This window comes from Oncorhynchus keta, chromosome 3 (genome assembly GCF_023373465.1).
Source record: "Oncorhynchus keta strain PuntledgeMale-10-30-2019 chromosome 3, Oket_V2, whole genome shotgun sequence".
NCBI classification, from domain to species: Eukaryota; Metazoa; Chordata; class Actinopteri; order Salmoniformes; family Salmonidae; genus Oncorhynchus; species Oncorhynchus keta.
In genome coordinates, this window is record NC_068423.1 from 7,042,853 (window position 1) to 7,066,587 (window position 23,735).

The 23,735-nt window shown below is 44.3% G+C and overlaps 1 protein-coding gene across 1 annotated transcript in view; it reads right to left on the minus strand.

Annotated features, from left to right (window-relative positions):
* Window positions 1–15: 15 nt before the first annotated feature.
* LOC118365305 (zinc finger protein 385B-like) overlaps window positions 16–23,735 on the minus strand; it is a 133,523-nt gene continuing 109,803 nt past the window's right edge. The window contains exons 4-14 of the mRNA XM_035747426.2: window positions 21,674–21,816; window positions 20,218–20,325; window positions 17,896–18,082; window positions 12,161–12,529; window positions 11,782–11,984; window positions 11,435–11,533; window positions 11,213–11,305; window positions 4,194–7,953; window positions 1,494–1,555; window positions 976–1,247; window positions 16–878 (exon numbers count right to left, since the gene is read on the minus strand). Of these exons, the coding sequence (XP_035603319.2) occupies window positions 7,717–7,953; window positions 11,213–11,305; window positions 11,435–11,533; window positions 11,782–11,984; window positions 12,161–12,529; window positions 17,896–18,082; window positions 20,218–20,325; window positions 21,674–21,816 (1,439 nt within the window). The 3' untranslated portion in view covers window positions 16–878; window positions 976–1,247; window positions 1,494–1,555; window positions 4,194–7,716. The remainder of the gene's footprint in view (window positions 879–975; window positions 1,248–1,493; window positions 1,556–4,193; window positions 7,954–11,212; window positions 11,306–11,434; window positions 11,534–11,781; window positions 11,985–12,160; window positions 12,530–17,895; window positions 18,083–20,217; window positions 20,326–21,673; window positions 21,817–23,735) is intronic.

The following is a 23,735-nucleotide window of genomic DNA, read 5'->3' on the forward strand; positions in this document are numbered from 1 at the left end:
AAACAAGCGGTAGTGTATCCTTGCAAGTACAATTTATTTTACTTTTGATTAAGTTGTTGCATGTGGTACAAGTAACATTGTGAATATTATTCAGCAAACATAAACCACAGAGGTGTATGTGGTGCACAAGTCTCACTATCTTCCATACCAAGTTTTCCAAATACACACTTTTCAGTTATAGTGCAAAATATAGCGCAACAACTAAGTCAAAATACTTTAATGATCAACTACAAATTACTTCTCCCCTTGAACTGTTCAGCGGTGTTCCGCTCCCGGACTGACTCAACTAAGCTCGATGATGATTGGTCCCTTTCATCTGTCAATCAAACTTCCCACCATTGACGTGTACACGTGTCTCATCATTACGCGTTCACCTTCATTCGAGAACCAAAGGCTCAGTCTGTTACACTCGGTTTTAATTACACCTCTGTATATGCAAATGAAGTACATTTATTATGCACTCTTAGAAAAAAAGGGTTCCAAAAGGGTTATTCGGGTGACCCCATAGGAGAACCCTTTGTGGTTCCAGGTAGGAGCCTTTTGAGTTGTGGAAACCTCTGTGGAAAGGTTCTTCAAAGGGTTCTCCTATGGGGACAGCCGAAGAACCCTTTTAGGTTCTATATAGCACCTTTTCTTCTATGAGTACTGTACTCTATGATATCTGCAATCCCAAATCAATCTCTAAAGCTCACAACAATGGTACCAGCAGACTACAGCTTTATCACTGAGTAGGTGTCAGTATCTCCACAGAGGTTCCAACACAAACAAAGAATCCAGGATAGAAGGACTTAGTGAATGTGGTCTGGAGGAGGGTCATTGTGTCAGAGATGCTGTAGAAGGACAGTGTTCCTGCCACGTGGTCCAGGTACACCCCTATTCTGGAGGAGCAAGGGACAGGGATATCAGTCCTGTTATTACTGTGGATGAAACAGCGGCTGAATGAAGAGCTGTATAACCTCCAGGATCGATCATTACCTCCCAAAGCACACACTCATTACTATCTTCTTTTGTGCTGATCCGTTTATATACGAGACAGCTACATGAACCCCTTCCCCGCTCCACTCTACCTTCCAGTAGCAAGTTCCAGAGAGACAGTCCCTACACAGCACCTGTTGGTAGGAGGGATATCCGTCTGGATGGTTCGGACAGGACTGGGCCTAATCTCTCCTGGCAACATTACTGTTCTCCATCGAACAGACACAGGCTAGTGTGTGCTGTATTGGGATCCAATGTCAGCTGGCAAGAGTCTAAGAAGATGAAAAAAAAAGTGAGTGACAATGTTTGCGTACGTGTAGTCATTCATACGCGTGTGTACGCACATGTATGCACGCCTGTTTATGTTTTTGTGTGTGTGCATGCATGTCTCCGCTTGTATGTATGCTTTTATGTGTGTGTGTATGTGTCATGCACTTCTGTTTGTTTGTTTGATAATGTTTGTTATATTTATTCCAAATACTCCAAACCGATCTGTTTGTGTTTGCCTGTTTACTCACATTTTGTTTTAACTCCTCTCTGGTCTTGGGCTCAGCAAGGTGTTCAATCTAAAATGTAGTCACTATGGAGAAGGACAGACTCAGTTCACAAGGCAACCTACTCCATTTCATAAACAGACTCATTTTCCCAACACTTTTTGAACATCTCTTTAAAAGTGACGCGAGCCTACCAGACGGACTAAATGAGTTTTATGCTCACTTCAAGGTAAGCAACACTGAAGTATCCATGAAAGTACCAGCTGTTCAGGACGACTGTGTGATCACTCTCCCCGTAGCAGATGTGAGCAAGACCTTTAAACAGGTCAACACTCAAGGCTGCGGGGCCAGACGCATAACCAGGATGTGTACTCAGAGCATGTGTGGACCAACTGGCAAGTGTCTTCACTGACATTTCCAGCTTCTCCCTGACTGAGTCTGTAATACCTACATGTTTCAAGCAGCGCACCATAGTCCATGTGCCCAGGAAAGGGAAGTTAACCTGCCTAAATGTCTACCGCTCTGTAGCATTCACGTCGGTAGCCATGAAGTGCTTTGAAAGGTTGGTCATGGCTCACATCAACACCATCATCACGGAAACCCTAGACTCACTCCCATACCGCCCCTACAGATCCACAGATGCTCCAATCTCAATCGCACTTCAGACTGCCATTTCCCACCTAGACAAAAGGAACACCTATGTGAGAATGCTGTCCACGGACTACAGCTTAGCGTTCAACACAATAGTGTCTTCAAAGCTCATTACTAAGCTAAGGACCCTGGGAGTAAACATCTCCCTCTGCAACTGGATCCTGGACTTCCTGATGGGCTGCCCCTAGGTGGTGAGGGAAGGCAAAAACACATCTGCCACGCTGATCCTCAACACGAGGGCCCCTCAGGGGTGCGTGCTTAGACCTCTCATGTACTCCCTGTTCACCCACGACTGTGTGGCCAAGCACGATTCCAACACTATACTTACGTTTGCTGATGACACAACAGTGGTAGGCCTGATCACCGACAACAATGAGACAGCCTATAGGGAGGAGGTCAGAGACCTGGCAGTATGCTGCCAGGACAACAACCTCTATCTCAATGTGAGCAAGACAAAGGAGAGGATTGTGGACTACAGGAAAAAGAGGACAGAGTTTCTTGGTGTCCACATCACCAACAAACTAACATGGACCAAGCCCACCAAGACAGTAGTAAAGAGGGCATGACAAAACCTATTCCCCTTCAGGACACTGAAAGGATTTGCCATGGGTCCTCAGCTCCTCTAAAGATTCTACAGCTGCACCATCGAGAGCATCCTAACCAGTTGCATCACTGCCTAGTATGGCAAATGCTCGGCATCCGACCACAAGGCGCTACAGAGAGTAGTGCGTATGGCCTAGCACATCATTGGGGCCAAGCTTCCTGCCATCCAGGACCTATATACTAAGAAGAGGAAAGGCCCAAAAATTGGTCAGACTCCAGTCACCCAAGTCATATACTTGACTCTCTGCTACCGCATGGCAAGTGGTACCGGAGCTTCAAGTCTAGGACAATACATTGCAATGTCCGTACTGTGAGATGCCTAAGGCAGCGCTACAGGGAGACAGGACAGACGGCTGATCGTCCTCACAGTGGCATACCATGTGTAACAACACCTGTATAGGATCGGTACATCCAAACATCACACCTGCGGGACAGGTACAGGATGGCAACAACAACTGCACGAGTTACACCAGGAACGCACCTTACCTGTTTCTCAGTCCTTTCTGCTGTAGCTGTATCTGTCTCATGGCTTTTATGTTCATGCATTAAAAACCTCCAGTAGTTGTGTGGAGGCTTTGACTAGCTTGTGCTTCTTTAATGGAGCTACTTCATTGTAAGGCTGGAGGTGAGTCTCACATTAAGAGACCAGGCAGGACATCACAGCTTTTAGTTTTCTCCCAGCTCTCCAAATCTCCAGGTCCAGCAAAGGACAGAGAAGGGGGAGCAGCTTGGACTCCTGTCTTCTGTTTCTGGTGACCTCAGAAAACGTAATGTTTCTCTTTAGAACAGGCCTTGGGATAAAGGTCTGCACTGGGGGCAGCCCTTAACACAGCCAATACAGTAGCTGTGTCCACAGGGAGTAGTCACTGGATCCTTCAGTAGACCCAGACAGCTCGGACAACTGATTGAGTCCATGGCCTCTGCCATTTTGATGCACGCACTAACAAACATAGCAAGAGAACCAGAGATAAGTTTAGTTTTCAGAGGAGTAGGAGGGAGTGGCTTATATTCTGTTGTCGGTGGCTTCCTGGTTCTGTGTGAACTCAAGATGTCAGCAGAGGGCAAGGCCAGCAGAGGGCATGATTGGTCTGTCACAGCCAGAGAATAATTGTATCCTTACAATTGTGCATCAGTGGAACAACAAGAGGCACTGTAGAGTAAGGTAACACAGGAGACACATTTCTATGAAAAAGCTGCATTCTTTATAAGGTCATGTTCAACGATACAGACATCATATCGACATGTTCTTTATGAATACCAATTTACATTATTGCAATGGATGGAAAATTAAGCTACCCATGTAGTCCACTGGATGACACTTAAATACAACTTTAAAATGACGTAATATTGCTTAGGCTACAATATTCCAGCTCAAGCAGTTTGAACAAAGGACACAAAACTGAGTTAGCAGGGGCTTAAAACTACAGCGGTGATACATCTTCGATAGTCCCCTCCTGTGAGAACACTTACCAGCTTCCTCAGGAATGAATTAAGTCCTCATACTACACATTATCAGGCTAAAGCATCAGGACATGATTCCCACTTGTTAAAGAGGAGCTCCTGTACTTCAGACTCCCATAAACAGTGTGCTTGGTGGCATCTGGAGATTGTTCAAAAGAGTGAAACGTTTCAGAACTTTGCAGATCGAAATGCACCGTATAGAGTGGGCATGATTTCTTATTCTCTATGACAAAGAGGACTGCCTATCTATGTGATATACAGTACCTGCCAAAAGTTTGGACTCACCTACTCATTCAGGGGTTTTTCTTTATTTTTTACTATCTTCTACATTGTAGAATAATAGTGAAGACATCAAACTATGAAATAACACAAATGCAATCATGTAGTAGCCAAATATATTTTATATTTTATATTTCAGATTCTTCAAAGTAGCTACAGTACCTTTTGCCTTGATGACAGCTTGACACACTCTTGGCATTATCTCAAACAGCTTCATGAGGTAGTCACCTGGAATGCATTTCAATTAACAGGTGTACCTTGTTAAAAGTTCATTTGTGGAATTTCTTTCCTTCTTAATGCATTTGAGCCAATCAATTGTATGACATGGTAGTGGTGGTATACAGAAGACAGACATATTTGGTAAAAGACCAAGTCCATATTATGGCAAGAACAGCTCAAATAAGTGAAGAGAAACAACAGTCCATCATTACTTTAAGACATGATGGTCAGTCAATTACGGAACATTTCAAGAACTTTAAAAGTTTATTGAAGTGCAGTCGTAAAAACCATCAAGCGGTCCTCTCAAGAGGTCCGACACAGGAAAGGAAGACCCAGAGTAACCTCTGCTACAGAGGAAAAGTTCATTAGAGTTACCAGCCTCAGAAATTGCAGCCCAAACAAATGCTTCACAGAGTTCAAGTAACAGACACATCTCAACATCAACTGTTCAGAGGAGACTGTGTGAATCAGTCCTTCACGGTAGAATTGCTGCAAAGAAACCACTACTAAAGGACACCAATAATAAGAAGAGACTTGCTTGGGCCAAGAAACGAGCAATGGACATTATTAGACCAGTGGAAATCTGTCCTTTGGTCTGATGAATCCAAATTTGAGATTTGTGGTTCCAACCGCCGTGTCTTTGTGAGACGCAGAGTAGGTGAACGGATGATCTCCGCATGTGTGGTTCCCACCGTGAAGCATTGAGGAGGAGGTGCGACACTGTCTGTGATTTATTTAGAATTCAAGGCACATTTAACCAGCATGGCTACCACAACCTTCTGCAGCGATACGCCATCCCATCTGGTTTGCGCTTAGTGGAACTATCATTTGTTTGTCAACAGAACAATAACCCAACACACCTCCAGTCTGTGTAAGGGCTATTTGACCAAGATGGAGAGTGATGGAGTGCTGCATCAGATGACCTGGCCTCCACAATCACCCGACCTCAACCCAATTGAGAAGGTTTGGGATGAGTTGGAACGCAGAGTTAAGGAAAAGCAGCCAACAAGTGCTCTGCATTTGTGGGAACTCTCAACCAGGTGAAGCTGGCTGAGAGAATGTCAAGAGTGTGCAAAGCTGTCATCAAGGCAAAGGGTGGCTACTTTGAAGTAGCCAATTTGTTAAACACGTTTTTGGTTGCTACATGAATCCATATGTTATTTCATAGTTTTGATGTCTTCACTATTATTCTACAATGTAGAAAATAGTAAAAAATTAAGAAAAACCATTGAATGAGTAGGTGTGTCCAAACTTTTGACTGGTACTGTACTTCTATGCTAAATGATAAATGTTCTGTGACATTGCACCCTTCTGAATAAGCCCCAGATGATGGGTGTTTTGTACGCAGGCCTCTCTCACTCTCTCTCTCCCTCACCCTTCTCTCTGTCTCTTTAGTCCTGTTTCCCTGAAGTAAAATATTCTCCATCAGGTTTGAGTGAGGGGCTGATTGCGGCTCTACTAATACTGCTTTTTACACAGGGAAGAAAGGGAGAAAGTGGAAAAATAAAGAGCACGAGAGAGAGTGACCCTTACCTCATCGATACCTTCTTATACCCATCAATGTTAACCTGACTTCAGATCTGCTTGAGCCAGCTCCTCTGAATATCTTGAAAGCATATAGAGATCTGGGACCAGCTACATTTTATGTATCTTTCTCTGTCAAATGCTGAGAGCAGGGTATACATAATTTATCCAGAGCGACTTGAAGTATAGTGAGTGCATACATTCTTTAGTACGTGTATGTGTTCCCTGCAAGAATTGAACACATGACCATGCCGTTGCCTGAGCCACACAGAATGACTAATAATGTGTTGTCTGATGGGTCTGTAGTTGCTGGGACTCGGGGTCTCACATTGGCATCGTGCATCATGTTCCCAGACCAAAGCCAGGATTCAAATCGTTTAGGTAGATCCGCGTTATAGCGAATTGACATTTGAAAGTCCTTTCCGTTTGAGCTGACATACAGTATGCAGCATTTACCGTGAATGCGGTGGATACCGGCTGCAACCTAGCAAACCAAACCTGTTTCATTTAGGTTGGCCAACATCAACAAGGCTTTAGAAAACAGAAGTACAGACAGACAGAGACAGAGACAGAGAGAGAGAGAGAGAGAGAGAGAGAGAGAGAGAGAGAGAGAGAGAGAGAGAGAGAGACGGCCAGTGGAGGGTCTACCTAGCTAGGTTTGCTCTTTTGGGATTTAATACCGGGTTTCAATGAAAGTGTTAGTTGAAAAGTACCTTAGCTGAAAGCACAACACAAATAAAACAGTATCCTTGACAGAAGGTGCGGGACTAATACTGGACAAGGGAAATCTGACAGTGTAGGCCTACTCCCAGAGTGAAACTGTTTGGAAAATCCTAAAGCGAGGGGACATCGGCAACAGACACTATACGTGACATAAATATAGGCCTTCTTCTCTATCATCATCTAATAAATAGCACAAAACAAATACAACTTGATCGTTCATCGCTATGGCTTCACAGATGGTCCTCCAGACCACGTTGGAGCATGCAGTCGACAGTCGTGAGAGAGCCAACGGGAGAGAGGGGCAACAATTTTGTTGGCTGAAACGCCACGGCCATCTCTGGTTCTCCAGTGTGTAGCACCGTAGCCAGTAAGCGGTTTTGCATGTTGGACTTGGTGGCACACTGCTCTGCTCTCATTGGCTGCATAGAAACGTTTTAGGCCCTGTACAAAATCAACCCTTAACCTCTGTGCACTTGTGAAGATCTGAAAAGGATTTGATGGGTTTCAGCGATAGGGTGAACATTCAAATTAGCCTATTAGAAGTCAAAGTGGAGCTCCAACCATATTGCTTACATACAGTAAATATCTAATCATTTTATACAGCATAAAATGATATACTGTACTGTACACAACTGCCAAGGTGTAAGGGTAAAGGGTTGTTTCTGGACAGGGCCTCAGAGTAGCTCCACTTAGGTCCTTATTTTTCATCTAGAAAGGCCGGGCTAGATCGTCTGCTCTACTAAAATGTAAATGTATGCCAATTTGATCCAAGCTAGTCCAAACTCGGCTAGTACGGCGAGAAGATGATGGGCGTGTGAGTGGCCCTCAGGGGCCCCGGGGCGGGCCTGAAGAGCGCGGGGCTGAGCAGGGGGGTCTGGATGAGGGGTGTGTGGCCTGGCCCCGGGGGGCACCGCAGGGTCAGAGAATTGGAGGCCATGGTGCAAAGGGTGGCCGGGTTCATGTGGCTGGCCAGGAAACCTGCCGACAGGGCCTTGGACAGCTGCTTCTGCAGGGCCAGTTTGGTCTGGAAGAGAGGAACCATAGGGTTTTTAGTATGAGTCTGCAGCAGCTATTCAACAAACTTACATGCAGGTCAGGTTCATTAGCGCACGCAACGAAAAAACGTTTTGAAACTATTTGCAATAGAAAACAAAAATGTGCATTTATTATTGGGCAAGTCATAGTAGTCCCAGGGCCAGGGTCAAATACCTCTTTGAGGTGTGCTTGATTTAGCATGGATTTGCACATCAACCTCGGCACAGGTATTTGAAGGTATTAGACATACACTACCCCTACTAAAAGTATGTGGACACCTGCTCGTCGAACATCTCATTCCAAAATCATGGGCATTAATATGGAGTCCCCCCTTTGCTGCTATAACAGCCTCCACTCTTCTGGCAATGCTTTCTACTAAATGTTGGAACATTGCTGCGGGGACTTGATTCCATTCAGCCACAAGAGCATTAGTGAGGTCGGGCACTGATGTTGGGCGATGAGACCTAGCTCGCAGTCGGCATCCAATTCATTTCAAAAGTGTTCAATGGGGTTGAGGTCAGGGTTCTGTGCAGGCCAGTCAAGTTATTCCAAACCGATCTCGACAAACCATTTCAGTATGGACTTCACTTTGTGCATAGGGCCATTGTCATGCTGAAATAGGAAAGGGCCTTCCCCAAACTGTTGCCACAAAGTTGGAAGCACAGAATCGTCTAGAATCTCATATGCTGTAGCGTTACCATTTCCCTTCACTGGAACTAAGGGGCCTAACCCGAAACATGGAAAACAGCCCCAGACCCTTATAGCTTCTCCACCAAACATCACAGTTGGCTCTATGCATTGGGGCAGGTAGCGTTCTCCTGGCATTCACAAAACCCAGATTCGTCCGTTGGACTGTCAGAAAGGTGAAGTGTGATTCATCGCTCCAGAGAACGCATTTCCACTGCTCCAGAGTCCAATGGCGGCGAGCTTTACATCACTCCAGCCGATGCTTGGCATTGCGCATGGTAATCTTAGGCTTGTGTGCTGCTGCTCGGACATAGAAACCCATTTAATGAAGCTCCCTGGCGAACAGTTCTTGTGCTGACGTTGCTTCCAGAGGCAGTTTGGAACTCGGTAGTGAATGTTGCAAGCACTTACTGTTGACAGGAGCAGCTCTAGCAGGGCAGACAAATGTGATGATCTGACTTGTCGGAAAGGTGGCATCCTATGACGGTGCCACGTTGAAAGTCACTGCCATTGTTTGTCTATGGAGATTGCGTGGCTGACCCTGGTCTGGTATTAAATCATTTCCTGATAGTTATGGATTTTCCATAACTCCCTCCATCCAGGACATACAGTTGTGCAAATTCAACTTCTCAAAGCAATATTTGGAAAACCCACTATCTGCAATTGATTGAATACCGGCCACCTCAAGCTCTGTTGGTACCAGCTGTGATGGAAACAGGAAGTTTCGGTACAGTTTTATAAATGTCGACAGATAATTTGTTCGTTCGACATGGTGGGATCTTTTTTTGTCGGTCAAATTATTTATGCGAGAAACAGCAGTGGAAAAGTCTTCATCGCCAAATATTTATATAATAACCTTCATATCGAAGTAAACTTGGGAGTCTTGCGATGATATGGTGTGTGGTCTTCCCGCTATGACTCAGGAGACGATGCAGTTTATTAGGCTACTGATGAAAAAAGTTCCGATGAACTTCACAGGGTGGTGAAAGTGCATGGTGATCTTGATGTTCCTTTCCAATAAATATCGAGGGTCTTATTCTGGTGACATGATGATCGATGCTTGCCTGACGTTTGACAAATACAAATATTCTTGCTCCGCACTGGCCAACCGCACTGTATCTGCCAGCTGTTGCCTAGAGCGGACGTGTCAAGACCAGAGTAGAGGCATAGTTGCTATTTAACGCAACCGTTTTTGTGACAACATAGTTGAAAATGCAACGGAAACACATTGAACTTACATTTTGTATTTGGAACATAAAAACTTAAGTGAAAAGTCAACTGTTGTGTGCATTACCTCATCACGCACTGATTGTTGGTGGAAGCCAGTTTGGTGGAAACACACCATTGTTGGTGGAAGCCAGTTTGGTGGAAACACACCATTGTTGGTGGAAGCCAGTTTGGTGGAAACACACCATTGTTGGTGGGAATATTTTCTTTATCTGTATTTTTGAATATTCCCATAATAATCTGTCGCCAAATGGATGGAAACCTAGCTATTGTTCGGCCAGAAAGTATGTTCACATGGTGTCCCATGTCAGAATCAGTCTAACAATGCTCTCTCTCTTCAAGCCCATAAAATTGTATCCAAAAAGTTATACTCTAGATCAGGCCTGTATGCATTCAGCTAACCACAACATTAACGTCAGAGTGAGGGTGAATGAAACATGAGAGTGAATATCCATCACCATCAATTTGTGTGAAGCCAGTGTGGATTGTTGGCAACCTCACGAACTGGCCTTAAATATCCCAGACAAGATTGTGACCATGGCCTGAGACACTGCCTCTACCCAGCAGCTGGCCAAACACAAATCCTGTGCAGCCCTCTGTCTTTGTCTGTCTGTGTGTCTGTCTGTGTGTCTGTGTGTCTGTGTGTGTGTGTGTGTGTGTGTGTGTGTGTGTGTGTGTGTGTGTGTGTGTGTGTGTGTGTGTGTGTGTGTGTGTGTGTGGTGTATGTGTGTATGTGTTGGTGTGCGAGCATGTACTTGTGTGTGTTGTGGTAATGTGACAATGTTTGTGTGTGTGTGAGGCTATGTTTACATGTGTGAGAGGCCTTCGTGTGCCTGCCAGTATATTTGGCCTCACCAACTTTCAAGCAGTTATTTTTGTAGTGAGTGAACTGTGAAAGAACGTGACCATGCCTATTCCCAAACATGGCCCTTTGTCAGCTATCCGACATAGCAGCAGCACGCTATAGTGCTCAGTTCATTAACCCCATAGATAGACAATGGGACAGAGACCGTTTGGGAATGTGAGTAAATGTGTGTTTGCCGTTTATGTGACCAGAGCCACCTAAGACAATTGCCCAATTCAAATTCAGGTTCTTACTCTTCCTAAGCGGGTAAAATGTGGCCCCTGACATTATTTCCTGCCTTTAAACTGGTTTTCTGGGTTAGAAGACTGGATATATCTCAAATACAACCAACTGGTCTCTGTTACATGCAGGTAAAGACATCTGATGTCATAGTTTGGTTATCTGGTAAAACATCCAGTCAACCAGATAAAGACATCTGTCTCTGGTTGCTAAAAATACATTCACAAAACGTCCTCATATAGGTCTTCACCTGAGGGCTGTAAGTGCTGAGGTGGCAGTGGCTGGCCAGTTTCCCTATGGCCGAGGTCACCCCCCCAAACGGGAAACCACTCCATCTCACGCTCTGCAGAGAGGACACAAGAACGGGGGAAAGGGGGTGACAAAATAAGAACGCTGGCTGTGTGGGAATGAATGGGCAGGACAGGAGCGGTAGTTGGTGTGATGTGTGTGTGTGTGTTGGACGGACACTCACCGCTAAAACAGGGTTTGGCTGGCTCTTAGTATAAGGGCTGAACTTCGGTTTCTGGGGCTTTCCTGACAACCGGTCTTTGTGTCTTCTGCTGCTCATGTGCTGAGGGACAAAAGCAAATGTTAGGTTTTATACTGAGTGAAACATCCCTTAAAAGCTACATTCTGGGATTCATTCGAAATACAATCGAAAATCCCACTTGTATTGGTCTACAGCTGAGGGATGGGGCTAGGGAAATGTAACCCCTCTCAAATTCATAGGCAGCTCCAAATGCAAGGACTGAGTGCATGGCATATATCTTTTGAGGCTGTACTACACACACTCAGAAACACTCACAAACACACACACACCTGTTTGAGCTGCGTCTCCGAGTTTACGGACACCTCGCACATCTCGCAGTGGAACGGTTGGCTAGCCAGGGCCACGCCCACCCTGGCCTTGCTGCTTATTGCCTGCTTGCTCCTGCATGTCGGCCTAGGCAATGACATTACCTTGCCTCGGCGTCGCGCCTGAGCACCCACCTGGCCCTCCAGCATCTGCTTGTGTTTGGAGCCTAGAAAGGCACAGACACATCACAGACACAACCACATAGCTATTGATTCACATAGCTATTGATCAGTAAAAAAAAATATTTAATCAGAATCATAGGTCAGCATTTAAATAGTATCTACTTATCACTCAATAGCAAATGCAGTGCAAGTAGCCATATAGACATATTGCAGTGCATACCGCTATAGTGGGCTTCTAGCTGGGATGAGGAGTTGACTGTGATTTTGCACATGGGACAGTGGAGGTGCTGCTTGGCAGGGGGGCTCTTTTTGCCCTGCCTGGTCTCCTCTTCTCCTCCTGGTGTCCCTGGGGACTCTCCCTGGCCCTCCAGTGACGGGTTGGAGTCTGGGGTCGGGCTGGGGCCCTCCATAGGGCTACCATCTGAGGTGAGCTCCGAGAGCTGGTAGACAGCAGGGGAGACGTGGGGGGAGAGGAGGGCCAAGGCGTCCAGGGAAGAGGTCTCTGAGACAGGCATAGGGGTGGGGGAGACTCCCTGGAGGGGGTCATCCAGCTTCGGTCTGGTGAGGGGCTGGTGAGACGAGAGCAGGCCTGGGGAGAGAGAGAGAAGTTGCTGTGTGAGAGTTATCGTACATGTGGTATTCACATACAAACAGGGATTGGGGTTAAATTGTCTTCCGACAGGTGGCTTCAGTCTTACACAGCATTAGTCCCTCACCTGACTTAAGACAATGGGGTTAGGGCTACATGGGGGGAGAAAGGCCAGCATTAACTTGGCAATTATATCAGGCAGCGTAAGACAGTGGATTCAGGTGAGAGCTGGATTCAATTAAAAACACTGGCAGATGTAGATTCTGTTTACTGAGAGCATTGCTCAACACTGGTATTTTTTATTTAACCTTTATTTAACCAGGTAGGCTAGTTGAGAACAAGTTCTCATTTGCAACTGCGACCTGGCCAAGACAAAGCAAAGCAGTTCGACACATACAACAACACAGAGTTACACATCGAATAAACAAACATACAATCAATAATACAGTATACAAATCTATTTACAGCAATGAATATGCCATGGTGGCGAAGTAATTACAATATAGCAATTAAACACTGGAATGGTAGAATGTGCAGAAGATGAATGTGCAAGATACTGGGGTGCAAAGGAGCAAGATAAAGAAATAAATACAGTAGGGGAATGAGGTAGATTGGATGGGCTATTTACAGATGAGCTATGTACAGGTGCAGTGATCTGTGAGCTGCTCTGACAGCTGGTGCTCAAAGCTAGTGAAGGAGGTAAGAGTCTCCAGCTTTAGTGATTTTTGCAGTTCGTTCCAGTCATTGGCAGCAGAGAACTAGAAGGAGAGGCGGCCAAAGGAAGAATTGGCTTTGGGGATGACCAGTGAAATATACCTGCTGGAGCGTGTGCTACTGGCAGGTGCTGCTATGGTGACCAGTGAGCTGAGATAAGGCGGGGCTTTACCCCGAGGATCGGTAGGATGGTCTGTCTGTTTTGGCGGACTTCCTAAGCCAGGATTCAGACACAGCTAGGACATCCGGATTGGCAGTGTGCTAAAGCAGTAAATATAACAAACTTAGGGAGGAGGCTTCTAATGTTAACATGCATAAAACCAAGGCTTCTACGGTTACAGAAGTCAACAAATGAGAGCACCTGGGGAGTAGGAGTGGAGCTAGGCACTGCAGGGCCTGGATTAACCTCTACATCACCAGAGGAGGAGTAGGATAAGGGTACGGCTAAAAGCTATGAGAATTGGTCGTCTAGAACAAGAGAGTAAAAGGAGGTTTCTGGGGGCGATAAAATAGCTTCAAGGTATAATGTACAGACAAAGGTATGGTAGGATGTGAATACAGTGGAGGTAAACCTAGGTATTGAGTGATGAGAGAGATATTTTCTCTAGAAACATCATTGAAACCAGGTGATGTCATCGCATGTGTGGGTGGTGGAACAGAAAGTTTGGATAAGGTATAGTGAGCAGGGCTAGAGGCTCTAAAGTGAAATAAGCCAATTAACATTAACCAGAACAGCAATGGACAAGGCACGCTCAAGGTCCTAAATGATATCTTAATCGCCATCGATAAGAAACAATACCGTGCAGCCGTATTCATTGACCTGGCCAAGGCTTTCGACTCTGTCAATCACCACATCCTCATTGGCAGACTCGAAAGCCTTGGTTTCTCAAATGATTGCCTCGCCTGGTTCACCAACTACTTCTCTGATAGAGTTCAGTGTGTCAAATCGGAGGGCCTGTTGTCCGGGCCTCTGGCAGTCTCTATGGGGGTGCCACAGGGTTCAATTATTGGACCGACTCTCTTCTCTGTGTACATCAATGATGTCGCTCTTGCTGCTGGTGAGTCCCTGATCCACCTCTACGCAGACGACACCATTCTGTATACTTCTGGCACTTCTTTGGACACTGTGTTAACAACCCTCCAGACGAGCTTCAATGCCATACAACTCTCCTTCCGTGGCCTCCAATTCCTCTTAAATACAAGTAAAACTAAATGCATGCTCTTCAACCGATCGCTGCCTGCACCTGCCCACCTGTCCAACATCACTACTCTGGACGGTTCTGACTTAGAATATGTGGACAACTACAAATACCTAGGTGTCTGGTTAGACTGTAAACTCTCCTTCCAGGCTCACATCAAACATCTCCAATCCAAAGTTAAATCTAGAATTGGCCTCCTATTTCGCAACAAAGCATCCTTCACTCATGCTGCCAAACATACCCTTGTAAAACTGACCATCCTACCGATCCTCAACTTTGGCGATGTAATTTACAAAATAGCCTCCAATACCCTACTCAATAAATTGGATGCAGTCTATCACAGTGCCATCCGTTTGGTCACCAAAGCCCCATATACAGTACTACCCACCACTGCGACCTGTACTCTCTCGTTGGCTGGCCCTCGCTTCATACTCGTCGCCAAACCCACTGGCTCCAGGTCATCTACAAGACCCTGCTAGGTAAAGTCCCCCCTTATCTCAGCTCGCTGGTCACCATAGCAGCACCCACCTGTAGCACGCGCTGCGCAGGTATATCTCTCTGGTCACTCTGGTCCTTCCAGTTCTCTGCTGACAATGACTGGAACGAACTACAAAAATCTCTGAAACTGGAAACACATCTCCCTCACTAGCTTTAAGCACCAGCTGTCAGAGCAGCATAGCCCATATATAATTTAGCCCAAACAACTACCTCTCCCCCTACTGTATTTATTTTGCTCCTTTGCACCCCATTATTTCTATCTCTACCTTGCACATTCATTCACTGCAAATCTACCATTCCAGTGTTTTACTTGCTATATTGTATTTACTTTGCCACCATGGCCTTTTTTTTGTTGCCTTCACCTCCCTTATGTCACCTCATTTGCTCACATTGTATATAGACTTATTTTTCTACTGTATGTTTGTTTTACTCCATGTGTAATTCTGTGTTGTTGTATGTGTCAAACTGCTTTGCTTTATCTTGGCCAGGTCGCAATTGTAAATGAGAATTTTTTCTCAACTTGCCTACCTGGTTAAATAAAGGTGAAATAAATAAACAAATAAAAACAATCAATATCCCACAAAACACAGGTGGGGAAATAGCTACCTAAATATGATCCCCAATCAGATGCAAAGATAAACAGCTGCCTCTAATTGGGAACCACATTAGCACCAACATAGAAATAGATATACTAGATCACCCCCTAGTCACGTCCTGACCTACTACACCATAGAAAACCAAGGGCTCTCTATGGTCAGGGCGTGACAGAGTGTCCTGGAAAGTTTTTTTTTTACTTCCCGGAAGACAAGACCTTGGGGGGGCGACCTGAGGCCGTCAGCCTATTTTAATAGCACCCGCGGACGTCTAGTAAGGGACCATTAATTTGCCCTATGAAAATCCTCATCAATCATAAGGTAGCTGCCACATATGTAGGTTATTGTCCTGCTAAAAGTTGAATTAATCTCCCAGTGTCTGGTGGAAAGCAGACTGAACCAGGTCTTCCTCTAGGATTTTGCCTGTGCTTAGCTCCATTCCGTTTATTTTTTATTATGAAAAACTCCCCAGTCCTTAACAATTATAAGCATACCCATAACATTATGCAGCCACCACTATGCTTGAAAATATGGAAAGTGCTACCCAGTAATCTGTTGTATTGGATTTGCCCCAAACATAACACTTTGTATTCAGGTAAAAAAAAATGAGTTGCTTTGTTACAGTATTACTTTAGTGTCTTACTGCAAACAAGATGCATGTATTGGAATATTTGTATTCTGTACAGGCTCCCTTCTTTTCACTCTGTCAAATAGGTTAGCATTGTGGAGTAACTACAATATTGTTGACCCATTCTCAGTTTTCTCATATCACAACCTTTAAACTTTGTAACTGTTTTACGGTCACCATTGGCCTCACAGTGAAATCCCTGAGTAGTTTTCCTTCCTCTCCGGCAACTGAGTTAGGAAGGACACCTGTATCTTTGTAGTGTTTGGGTGTATTGATACACCATCCAAAGTGTAATTAATAACTTCACCATGCTCAAAGGGATATTCAATGTCTGCTTTTTAAAAAACGTATCTACCAATAGGTGCCCTTCTTTGCGAGGCATTGGAAAACCTCCCTGGCCTTTGTGGTTGAATCCGTTTTTGAAATTCACTGTTCAACTGAGGGACCTTACAGATCATTGTATGTGTGGGGTACAGAGATGAGGTAGTCATTCAAAGATAATGTTAAACACTATTATTGCACACAGAGTGAGTCCATGCAACTTATTATATGACCAATTTTTATTCCTGAGCTTATTCAGTCTTGCCATAATAAAGGGGTTGAATACTTATTGACTCAAGACATTTCAACTTTTCATTTTGAATTAATAATTATTTGATATTATTGGGTATTGTCTGTAGGTCAGTGACAAAAACAATCTCAATCGAATCCATTTTAAATTCAGGCTGTAAAACAATACAATTTGGAAAAGTCAAGTGTTGTGAATACTTTCTGAATGCACTGTACATTGTCACAAACTAAACATATAACAATGATGGTCAAAGACAGGAATATACGAGACTGTTAGTTATAAATCAATAATCTCTTACCTTTCTCTCACTCTTTCTCCCTTTCTCCCTCACTGTCCCTTTCTCTCTCTGTTTTTTCTCTCTCCCTTTCTCTCCATTAATAAATTGCCATGGTTACCCTGGATATAAAGGCTCTATCATTATGTCATTAAATGGAATTGAATTATGGTGAACGAAGTATGGAGAGAATCAATAGAAAACGAAGATGAGTCTAGTAAATACGGCGAAGGAAGGAGCGACAGGAGATGGGGCTATTTTCAGATCAGAAAAATGGATTGACAAACGACAAGACAAAGAGACAAAATAACAGGAAGACAAAGATACTGTTTTGATCGGTAAACGGTATGGGCAACATTTTCTGTCCACAAAGTAGCACTAAAATGCTAAAAAATATTTATAGCAGGAATGATCTCCTACCGTAACTTAGCTTTTTACGATGTCTGTGAGAAATCTGTGATCTTTAAAGCGGTTTCGACACAACTGTCATGAAAATGCATTGCATGCAACGCAATCCCTAGCAGTAGCATTCCAAACTTGGATTAAGAGTAGCTGTCTTGTCAACCTAAAATGGTTATTATGGGCAAGTTTCTGTGCTGTTTCTGTGCTGTGTTTTGCAGACAGAAAACAAGGTTACAATAAGCCTGGAATCTACTCTTATTCAGTGAATTGAAACAATCGTGAAACAGAACCATAATCACTGTGAATTCCAGGATAGCTTACAACAACAGCTCCGCTCCTACACGTCAAAACGACATCCTCCGCATGCACGTTCCTTGCTATGATCACTGATCTAACATGAATCCTAATTGCTGATCGCAATCAGATCTCAATCCTTACTTCAAAGGAAGGCGAGAGCGGAGCTTTTTTCCCAGACCTGGTATTTTACCTGTTCCTTCTGTGAGGCTGGGGTCCATCAGTGCTGGTAGGGACTTTGCCACTCCAGTCTTCCCCCTGTCTCTGTTTCTCTCCCTCCCTGCCATGGAGCCCTGGCCCCTCTGACGGTTCCTCTGGGCGTCCATGGATTTCAGCTTGCGTGCGTGTTTGTGGCCCTTGTAGTGAGCCTCAGCCTGGTTCTGGTCATGGATGAGACAAAGAAACAGTATGAGAGGAGAAGAGATCCCTGGATCTCAGCATCAGAACAGAACATAAACCAAAAATGACAAGAAATTAGGAAAGGGGAAGGATTTTGGCAAAAAACTTGGTAACTAGTTACACAGTTCATACAGTGCATTCGGAAAGTATTCAGACCCCTTGACTTTTTCCACATTTTGATACATTACAGCATTATTAATTTGTTTTTTAAAAATCTACACACAATACCCCATAATGATAAGGCAAAAACCGTTTTTTTAAATGATTGAAAATTTATAAATAAATTAAAAACTGAAATAATATATTTACATAAGTATTCAGACCCTTTACTCAGTACTTTGTTGAAGCACCTTTGGCTGTGATAACAGCCTCGAGTCTTCTTGGGTATGACGCTACAAGCTTGGCACACCTGTATTTGGGGAGTTTCTCCAATTCTTCTCTGTAGATCCTCTCAAGCTCTGTCAGGTTGGATGCGGAGCATCGCTGCTCTCCAGAGATGTTCAATCAGGTTCAAGTCAGGCTGGCTGGGCCACTCAAGGACATTCAGAGACTTGTCCCGAAGCCACTCCTGCGTTGTCTTGGCTGTGTGCTTAAGGTCGTTGTCCCGTTGGAAGGTGAACCTTCACCCCAGTCTGAGGTCCTGAGTGCTCTGGAGCAGGTTTTCATTAAGGATCTCTGTACTTTGCTCCGTTTATCTTTCCCTCGTTCCTGACCAGTCTCCACGTCCCTGCCGCTGAAAAATATCCCCACAGCATGATGCTACTGCCACCACCATGCTTCACCGTAGGGATGGTGCCTGGTTTCCTCCAGAAGTGACGCTTAGTATTCAGGCCAAAGAGTTCAATCTTGGTTTTATCAGACCAGAGAATCTTGTTTCTTATGGTCTGAGAGTCCTTAGGTGCCTTTGGCAAACCCCAAGCAGGCTGTCATGTGCCTTTTATTGAGGAGTGGCTTCCATCTTGTCACTCTACCATAAAAGCCTGATTGCTGCAGAGATGGTTGTCCTTCTGGAAGTTTCTCCCATCTCTACAGATGAACTCTGGAGCTCTGTCTGAGTGACTAAGGCACTTCTCCCTGATTGCTGAGTTTGGCCAGGTGGCCAGCTCTAGGAAGAGTCTTGGTTGATCCAAACTTTTTCCATTCAATGATGGAGGCCATTGTGTTCTTGGGGACCTTCAAATGCTGCAGAAATGTTTTGGTAAACTTCCCCAGATCTGTGCCTCGACACAATCCTGTCTCGGAGCTCTACAGACAATTCCTTTGTTCTCGTGGGTTGGTTTTTGCTCTGACATGCACTGTCAACTGTGGGACTTTATATAGACAAATGTGTGCCTTTCCAAATAATGTCCAATCAATTGAATTTATCACACCTGGACTCCAATAAAGTTGTAGAAAAATCTCAAGCATGATCAATGGAAACAAGATGCACCTGAGCTCAATTTCGAGTCTCATAGCAAAGGGTCTGAATACTTATGTATTCAAGGTATTCCCGTTTTTCACATGTTTATGAATTTGCAAAAAATTCTAAAAACCTGTTTTCCCTTTGTCATTATGGGTTATTGTGTGTGGATTGATGAGGGGAAAACATATTTAATCAATTTTAGAATAAGGCTGTAACGTAACAAACTGTGGGAAAAGCCAAGGGGTCTGAATACTTTCCAAATGCACTGTATATATACTGTATACAGTACATCTCAGCCCCGTCAAGCAGTTCTTCAATTAATTGACAAGCATAGCTTGAGTCCCAAAAATGTAATTAGTTCTCGTGAACGGAGCAGTCTACAGATGTATTGAGCATTCCCTCTGTGTTCATGTGTCTCTGTGTGCTCAGTGAGTGTGAGTGTCCGTTTTTGTGTGTGTGGACTGTGATGGTTCTTCTATGTGGGGATTTGGATGCCAGCAGAGAGAGGGTGTCTGCGTTTAATGCTTTTTCTGGCTGATAGGTGGAGAAAGGCTCAGCGACAACAACAACACAACACAACACACACAACTTTCACAGAGATAGAGGAACAGGAGCACACATGCACACATACACCGTCAGAGTGATGAACGATCTGACAAGAGAGGAGGATAGCTTCAGCCTGTAGTATTGTGGCAACGGAGTTGACTGACTTACGGTGGAGTTGAAGCGGAGGTGACAGATGTTGCAGGAGATGATCTGTTTCCTCTTAGGCGGTGCAACACCGAACGTGTGGTTGATAACCGCCTTCTGAACCGGGTCCATCTGTCGCACACAAAACAAGCCAGACTAAACACAAACATTACTCAGATTAAGTGGTGTCTAACTATTACATGGGCGGTCAACCAACCCTCCTGGGGAGCTACTCTCCTGTAGGCCATTGCTCTAAAATACCTGGCTCATGTTCATCAGGGCACACAACGGAAAACTTTTAGAAAGCTTCACAACGGAAAGGGAAAATGAGTCCAGGTATTCCCTGTTTCAGTCTGTTTGATTCCGTTTGTGGCCTAATGAACACGACCCTAATCAAGGTCTTGAGGAGCACCTGATTAGTAGAATCAGGTATGGAGGAAAATCCTGCACCCCCAACTAAGGTCAGGAAGGATTGCACAACGCCAGTCCTCGAGGGCCCTGCTGATTTCTTGATTGGCAAGAGATTTCTGAACAAAATAATTTGGTCTGATATTATGAGGCAAGGACATAAGAAGACAGCCAGCCAACACTGCTGCCCTCCAGGACTGCAGTTGAGCATCCCTGTATGAGGCTATCAAATAGAAAAACTAATAGTCAATCATGGATCTCTCCATGTGTAGCTTCTCCATATTTGAGTGGTGTGATGTCACTTCCGCCTGCACTTGCCACAACACACCTAATCCAAAAGATGTGACAAGGTATGTTTTGGAGTTCATAGATGTACAGTATGTGTATACATGTCATCAAGTACATAGAGGAACAGGTAATAAGACAGGAACTGGACATTGTGTGTGTGTGTGTGTGTGTGTGTGTGTGTGTGTGTGTGTGTGTGTGTGTGTGTGTGTGTGTGTGTGTGTGTGTGTGTGTGTGTGTGTGTGTGTGTGTGTGTGTGTGTGTGTACATGAGCATGCGCATGAATGCCTGTGTGTGTGCTTTGGCGATATTCCATTTATACCGTATACCGGGGTATTTTGAAATACAAACGATATGATTTTCAATACCTCCCCAAAAATATATATTAAAAAAATGTGAGTTGGGGGCACATCCCCTCGCGGGGGCTGCGTGCTACGCCACTGCTTATAACTACAAATATAGCAGAACTATAAGAAATCAAAAATTATCAAATTATCAAGCCTTGGGTTCCAGCTATGCATTTGGTTTGCTAACTTGCTAACTAAGTGGCTAGATGTCAAGATCAAGCTTATTGCTTAGAACAGATACATGCAAACCCCCTCCTGGATCAAGATCCCTGTTGCCTAAATAGTTTTGTGTGGCTAGATTTTTTTTTTTTAAATTGCGCACCTTCGTATATACCCTATACCCCGGTATGGTACATAAACGGTATGAAAATCTGGATACCGCCCAACCCTAGTGTGTGCATGCCTGTCTACATGCATGTGTGTGTGTGAGAGCAGCTCACCATGTTGAAGTTGGGGAAGAGGTTAAGGCGGGAGGAGGCGTTGACGTGGAGCGGCAGGAAGTGCTTGATGTCCAGCTGGGTCTGGAGGGGCCGTCCCGGGAGGGATAGGGAGGCCAGGAGGGGGTTGGCCTGGGGCAGTGTACCTGTAGAGGGTGGGTGGAGGACATACAGATGCTGAAAATCCATTGTCTTCCAACAGGTGTTGTCAATTCTACCTGACATACTATCTGGCGGAAGACTCCTTCTTCTCATTTAGCCAACTTAATTCCGGAATTTTAAATCTCACTTAACGTCATTTGCTACACATGGAGCCTCTGACTGTAGCGCCACTTTGATTGACCGATGTCTTTTTTATGGGGCGCAGTCATAAAAACTGTCATAAAACAGTCATTTTATTTAGGGATGCACAATATATCGGTGAACATATCGGAATAGGACGATATTAGCTAAAAATGGCAACAGTGGTATCGGCCGATGTCTAGTTTAACGCCGATGTGCAAAACCAATGTCAAAGCTGACGTGTATACCTATATAACGTACGTAATGACGTAATGACGCTATGTAAAATTTTGCGCTACACGTGCAACACAGCATTCCTAACTTGGCCCACAATGTCTGCTGTGTGGATCGAGCAGTCAACATTCGAGCAGTCATTAGAAAGAGTAAGAACATTTCAGCGAGATAACTCAAAGGTGAAATCCATTAACGTCAAAGATAATGGAATTCATTGCCCTTGACAATCAACCGTTCTCTGTCGTGGGTGATGTTGGACTTCCCGACTGGTCGAGCACCGGTACACACAACTAAGTGCGCTATAGATGTTGCCCTACCAGAGTTACACAGTAATATCGTCACTGCTATTAGCTTTGCGACATACTGTGGAACGCCGTTTGGGTCTTTGCGTGTCAAAAAGGATACGCGTCAAATAACACTATTTGACACGTTAAATAAGCTTTTAATTTTACACGTCAAATAACACAGTTCTATTATAGAATGTTGTGTGTTCTGAATTTTCACATGCAAGCCAAGCGCCACCATGACTATCAGTAGCGCTGTCAAAGCTGTACAAAAAAGTCTGTAAACACAGGCCACGAATGATGTGTTTACAATACCATGTTGGTAATAAAGCATTATTTGTTCAACTTCAACTTCTGGGGTAGTTCGCTTTAGCTTGGTACCTATAACTAGCAACAATACAACCAGCCTGAAAACAATGACCAGTAGAAACTGCAGTCATTTTCCTTATTCTTAGAAATGATTTAGGAATCCTTGTGAGTAAGTATTAGGTAGGTAGCCTATTGAAATTGAACTTCAGTTCATGAAAATAAAAAACTAGCCAGATACTTAACCCTGTTGCCCAAAGCTAATGTTATAAGCAGCCAGCAAGCGAGGCTCGACCGGACCAGGTTATGTGTTGTGAAGCTAGCCACAATCAGGATTAGGCACAATAGTGAAATTTGCAGTTTGCCTTCAAAATAAAAAGACCTCTTTAAAAGTGATGCAGAAGGTTACAATTGGTGGGATCATTCCATATTTAGACTAGATAATGTGAAACAAGTTTGAAATGTGAAGCAATGAAATGGGTTATCAGTCTACTCTGTGACACCCACAGAACACAACTGTGAAGAGTTTAAGCAAATATTAGCTCTTATCGCGGGACTGTGACTGTGTGAAATCACCTCCCCAGTCAGCCGAATGTGTGTATTTATATTCATATTGCACTGTACAGCTTTACCTAAGGATTGGGGATCAATGAAATGGGGTATCAGTCTACACAATACCCAAGCAATACCCAATGTCCTCCTCAGAGTTATCAGACTCCAAAACATCCACGCAATGTTTTTCCTCTGGAATAGTGTTCAATACACAAAGGTTGACAATAAATGTGGCTCAATTCACAGTTGAGTCCCGCTATAAGAGCTACAAAGTTAATTTTCTCTGGGTGTCACTGAGTAGACTGATACCCCATGTCATTGATCCATAATCCATAGGTAAGGCTGTAGTGAAATAAGTATGCCCCCAATGCAATTCTAAAGTATAATACATCCAGTGTGAATTCAAC